At 39.6% G+C, this 6,189-nt stretch overlaps 1 protein-coding gene across 2 annotated transcripts; it reads right to left on the bottom strand.

The window, feature by feature from the left end:
- Positions 1–217: 217 nt before the first annotated feature.
- Positions 218–5,614, bottom strand: Mad (mothers against decapentaplegic homolog 1). 2 transcript variants are annotated; one of them, XR_015072196.1, is made up of 5 exons: positions 5,524–5,614; positions 5,019–5,154; positions 3,217–3,378; positions 1,277–2,860; positions 218–793 (listed from the first exon to the last, which is right to left on the bottom strand). XR_015072196.1 is itself a non-coding variant. In XM_085960323.1 (4 exons), exons 2-4 carry the CDS (start codon positions 5,124–5,126, stop codon positions 1,796–1,798), a joined length of 1,335 nt encoding a protein of 444 aa, XP_085816449.1. In that variant the 5' UTR covers positions 5,127–5,154; positions 5,524–5,611; the 3' UTR covers positions 249–1,795. The 2 variants fall into 2 exon arrangements, 1 of the variants encoding a protein (XP_085816449.1); XM_085960323.1 differs by having other exon boundaries at positions 249–2,860; positions 5,524–5,611.
- Between the last annotated feature and the right edge of the window lie 575 nt (positions 5,615–6,189).

The raw sequence follows: 6,189 nt of genomic DNA on the forward strand, positions 1-6,189 counted from the left end.
GTGCAGCGATGTAGCTTTTAAAGTCATATTAAATAATTTAAATTTAAAAAATACGATTATTTACTGAATATGGTGAATGGCTTATATCTTAGAATTCATTAACCAATCATTTAATATCTGTCAGATTAATTTCACAAATAATATACATTAAAATCAAAGATGCTGCAGCAAACTTCGTCTAAAGAGATGGAAAAACGAAGATGAATAAAAAAGGATCCCTGGTGTATTAATTTATTTTTGTCAAAAAGTCATTCATGGATTGTTCCATAAACAAATCACACTTGTGACAAACTCACTTCGGTGATTTTCATAGAGAAACCACAGAGGGCTCCATCGGGCAGAAGATTGACATCTTTGATCAAGGTACATTTTTTTGAAGATATACAGAGTGGTCCAGCTAGCAGTAATTAAACTGCCTCAGTTGTCCTATGCAAAAATACCGTAAAAGCCATTTTTGAGAAAATGACTTTTATTACATACATATCGTTGTCGAGTTGTTAAAGTTAGCCGCCGACACAGACCACAAGCCGTTGACACTTCCGCCATAAGGAAGTGTAGGAGCTAGCCGGCGAGGGACGTTTGTGTGGGCATAGAGAAAAACGCAACGTCTAATATTTATGTCGGCGGGCGCTGAAAACCTTCAATCTGGCATTTTTTTTATATATCCTGTTTGTTTTATTGCATAGTTTAGTAAAAACTCTGTGTTCTATATAATATGTACCACCCAAATTTAAATATAATTAATCATAGTAACTTGTAGAATGTCTCATTTCCTTCAATGTAATATGTATTGCTAAGTACCCATGCATGTTCTTTCTCGAAGGTTTAGCTCGATCGAACATGTTGACTTGGAAGCATGCTCGTTGTTGCGTCCACGCGCTAGAGCAGCTCGACACAAGACGCTCAGGGAAAGTGCTAAACGTTTAGACATGCTCAAGAGAATTTCTGTCAAACATCGAGCAAGAATTACGGTCTTTGAATGTTTTTCGCATCGAGCAAGATGGTACACACACTGAGACATGTTCGAATGAGAGTAAAACCATCGAGTAAGAACGTGCGTGGGTACTTAGCATACCACATCAAAGCTATTACAAATACTTGATGATAACGAGCCTCCTACTCACCACCTGTTATTTAGATAGATCAAGTTATTCAGAGACTCGAAATGAAATTCTACCTTAGATTTTGAGCATGTAAAAAGTTTTATATCTCTCTTGTCTTTGTACAATTTCAATTTTGTCATATCGCAGGTTTAAACAGCCCGGTGACGATATACAGTGTAAGTATTGGATTGGAATTTGAACTTCTGTCGACTATAAATGTAATTAATTATGGGACGAAACATATAAATGGACTGTCATCGATAGCAATCATGTTTTGCATTTCATTTCCTGAACATTTTACCCGTTGGAAAATAGTGTTTTTATTCGGCACTGCCGACCTGATGTGAATCATAGTTTAGTAATAGGTCATGGAATTACCTATGGACCTTCGAAATGTGCAATATTTTTTTTTATCAATATTATAATCCCACGGATTTCACGTTTTTTAAGCATTTACTTACCGAAAGTACAAACTCAAAATACATAGTATGTATGCGTAAGAAACCTATAATTTTAATTTACAATTCAGACTTCCCTTACATTTGGAAAAACACGAATGACATATTAAATTCATCAGTCGGCTGTCGGCCGACGACGGCGGAGTCGAAATGGAAAGACAATTCTGCAGGACAGCCCGCAACGTCCGATATATACAATAACAAAACGGTCACGTACGAAAAGTATAAAAGTGTTCAGGAGACGGAGCTAATGGCGTTGTGGGGTGAGCCCATCTGCGTGAGGACTTTGTCGAGCCACTGCAGCGGGCCGTGCAGGTGGATCTCGATCCAGCAGGGCGTGGACGTCACGTCCTGCCGGTGGTACTCTGCTCCCCACCCCTTCACAAATGACATCCGAATGGTGCACATCTTGGTGAGCTCGTAGACGGCCTCGAAACCGTGGTTCACGCTCTGGCTCAGCAGCTGCGCAAACTCCTGATTGTTGAAGATCTTGAGGGAGCAACCGGGGGGGATCTTGCAAACGGTGGACGGGTGGAAGCCATGGTGGTGGTTGCAGTTGCGGCTCTGCACGAACACAGCAGAGTCGGAGAGGCACTCGGCGTACACCTCGCCCCCCACATAGTACAGGTGCACCCCCTTGCCGATGTGGCGGCGGGTGTTCTCGATAGTGCTGTTGCGATTCACATTGCTCAGCTGGCCCAGGCAGAACCTGTCGCTGTTATTAGATGGGTTGGTGAAGCCGTCCACAATCACCGAGTGCGAATTACAGTGGAACACCTCCCCCACGCGGCAGTTCAGTTCATAGTAGGCTATGGAGGCCCAGTAAGGGGGTTCCTGGTAGCTGACGGGGGCCACCTCTCCGGGCTCGTTGACGTCATCGGAGGGGGCGGGCGGACTGTAGGCGGGCGGCGGCGTCTCGGCCAGCGATCCGAAGGCGCTCCCCGGGCTGGGAACGGAGCCGGGTGAGGAGGCATTGGAGAGAGACGCCGGCGGCGATGAGAGGTTGAAGCCCGAGTTAGAGTAGCTGACGTTGTGGGGCATGGTGGGCTCGGGCACCTGCTGAAAAGGCAGCAGGGAGTGGCCGGGGGCGAATTCCGAGTGACGGGGCACTAGGACGGGGGGCAGGACGGGGCTCTCTACTCGCTTGTAGTGGTACGGGTTGATGCACACCTCCTTCTGTTTGGCGCTGAAGGGATACTGGCACAGTTCGAGCGGCTTCAGCTCATGGTGACTCTGCAAGTCGGGCCAGCGCCACACCCGGCAGTAGATGACGTGCGGCAGGCCTTTCCTGTGCGACACCTGCCAAACGGCATGAGAGGAATAAACATGTGACAAATCAAAATTGACCCCTGTCTTGTTTAGCATCCTACCAATATTAAATATCACCATAGCATAGCTGTTCACACTGACATAAAATGAAGCAGATATTTTGCCTTGAATAGAATCTCAGTAATAAAATTTTAGGCGCTATACGTATTGATGATTTCCATTTCATTTGATTCTTCAACTTGCACATAAATTAAAAGGGGGGTGATATAACATGTAAAAAATCTTATGAAGTTTAAAGCAAAGATATGTCTGATAAAATAGAATTTGTTTTGATTAAATAATATGTATATTGTAATGGTGCCAAAATCAGTAAAAAAAGGTCACACCTGTAGTCTTCCATCAAGAGATCTGGGAATAGTAACACATTTGGAGGGAGTACCGGGACACGACAAAGCTCTCTCCAGCTCTTCTATGGCGCCTTTCCTCTTTTTAAGTTTCTTCACAAGGCTGTCTACCGCTTTCTCAGCCCATTTTTCTTCTTCATCACCCTACAAACAGTAATAAAAAGACAACATTTCACTAGTGCATCACAATCGTCACATTTTTTTATTGTAAAAAATTGCATTGTTGCCAAAAAAAATTTATAAGAACTAGTCATGAGCACCTGCGCCCTAAAATTTTATAAATGACATGATACAAGAACTATTCGTCAGTTAACTTGACGCCATTCCCGCCTAGCTTCCTGTAAACCGACTTGTACCTAAAACACTTACAAAATACGTAAAGAAAACTACCGAAATACAAGGAAAATACAGTTGAAAATAGACATATAATTAACTTAGAAATACAGAACGTGTAATTTTTTCATCTCTTTCCGATAAGAAAGCTCACAGCGAACTGTGATACGGTGAAATGTTATACAGTACTCTCTCAGTAATCCGCCACCCCAAAAACCAGACAAGTGTTGAATTAGTGAAAACGGAAAATACAAAATATTTATAAATTAAGACAGGTATTTCGTAAAAATAGTTTTTATTGAGAAATTTGTACTAGCAACTTACGGTTTTTTTATGATCAAAATTAATTATGTCTTAAATTACACATATTAATTATAAACTAAGTTTATTAACTATATACATAATATTAAACAGTAAATCACTTAACACAACCACTTGTTCGATGTTTTTTTTTCTGAATATTGTTGGAAGATTGTATCATTTCGTAATTTATGCAACAGGACGAATGTGTTGACGGTTGTATTATTTTCCTCTGCCCATTTAATGGTAACGAGTCAGTCCCAGCCAGTCCATCTTCTTATTTGACTGTATGAACTGCGGTCGGTTGACAATTATTGCCTTCAACATCAGAATCCAAGCCTCTTGATGTATTTATGAGCTCGTGCTTATCTTCAGTCGGAAGTAGCACATACTCCTCAGAACTTTCTGCTATGCATTCTTCTAAAACATTTTGTGTTAGTTCTGAGTTTTCAGTAGCCCTCTGAATCGATTCTTCTAATGGAACTAAATCTTCCGGTTCCCAGTTTCCATATTATCTTAATTCATGGGGGGCCACAGCTTGCTTCACGATTAAATTATTGCTTGTCCCATGCCACAGCCACATTATATTCGACAGAGGACAGCTGATATAGGCACGCGGCAGACTACTGAATTTTACACACGAATACCGGCGGATTATAGAGCTTGATTTTGTGATTTTGATATGAGCGGCGGATTACTGAGTGAGTACTGTATGTAGAATTTACATGTAACTAGAAAAACATACTACGTATTAGAACCTGCACGCCACAGTTTCTCATTTACACAAATACGGGCGCTCTACATACTAGCGACTAGGACAACGTTTTTGCATTTAATAATCATCTATGTAGTAGTTTAGTGCTTTTAACAAACCAAAATCAACACAACTTACTGTAACCCAGAAATAAATAGATTGTGGTATAAATCAATGACATTACATAAATTGTCTGTAATACATTAGTTATGATTTGTACAATTAAATTGCACTAAATAAAGGTTGCTCTGCACAAGACCCTTATTTTTGGACCTGGTCACACGGTCCTATTGGTCTTTCCATAGGAAATGTCACTATTACCCTCTCAAATCTCAGAAATGATACACTACACTTGTCACTTGAATGACTTTTTGACAAGTAATATGAAAATTCTAACCTGTTTCCATCCTAGTAGTTTCTTCACCGCTGGGCTTGTGAAAGAAAATAAACTATTCAGACTCGACATGGGCCCGCTGCTCGATGATTCGACATCGTCCGTCTCCATTGTGTGAATATATCACGTTATTTATTAACTGAAAACAAATGAACAAGTGAACTTTTGGTGGCAAAATTGAGCTGTAAGGGGTGACTCATTGTATGATACATTGTGGAGTTAGCGGCACAACACTCGCGCGAAGCGTAATTGTTATCGATCCGCCAAAACAAACAAATTCAAACGGCAGAGATAAAGCGCGATAATTTTACAAATCGGTTGAGGTAAATGTGTTCAAAAAATTGTTAGTAACATTGGCGTCCGATCGAAAGAGAAGAGAGGTTTGGCGACAGGATGTCTGAAATGCGATTTTAGCGGGATTTCAGAGATGCGGTCGGATCAATGGCGGTTGCAATATTTAAATTTATTGACGATTATTACTGCAAAAATAATAAAAATAATAACATACCAATATCAGTCTTAAAAATAAATAATTGTCAGAAATTGTTTATCAGTTGATGGCTTCTTCCTGCCTCTGTCCATCTCTGTCACGTCACAATGCTGCCATTAAGATAATTGAACATAATAATACCATTTCAAAAATAATCTGCAGATAATCTGTATACTTTAACATAAAGTATAATTATGTAAATCTACGTAGGTACATACCTATTCCAATATTCCAATTTAAAATTGAACACGAGGTGCCTTATTTGAAAAATAATGTGTTTTTTGTTTTACGTTTAATTGGCTCAGTGCCCTGACAAAAAACAACATGAAAAATAAACCTATATGTTCAGAAACGACAGTAAGATAATGAAAGTAGGTAGTTAGTAATAGCAACAAAAATATATACTTTGATGAATAAAAAAAATGTAATCTAAATGTTCTTCATTATTCGGTAATAGTATTCAGTAATAATATTCCGTTAAAAATGTGAAATTAATAATGTAATCCAGATTGTAATAGGTACTTTGAACAAATAAACCATATCACGATTAGCTTTCAATTATCTGTATCCTCATCGTCGCTATAGGATTTGTTTCCCGAATAGACCAAATGTCAATTTTACAGGAGACGAAAAACAAATTTCACTGTCGTATATTTTAATATCAGTAGATGTAACAATCATTCT

Source organism: Rhyacophila brunnea, unplaced genomic scaffold (genome assembly GCF_057557595.1).
Source record: "Rhyacophila brunnea isolate RB1 unplaced genomic scaffold, BYU_Rbru_1.0 scaffold_11, whole genome shotgun sequence".
Classification (NCBI taxonomy): Eukaryota; Metazoa; Arthropoda; class Insecta; order Trichoptera; family Rhyacophilidae; genus Rhyacophila; species Rhyacophila brunnea.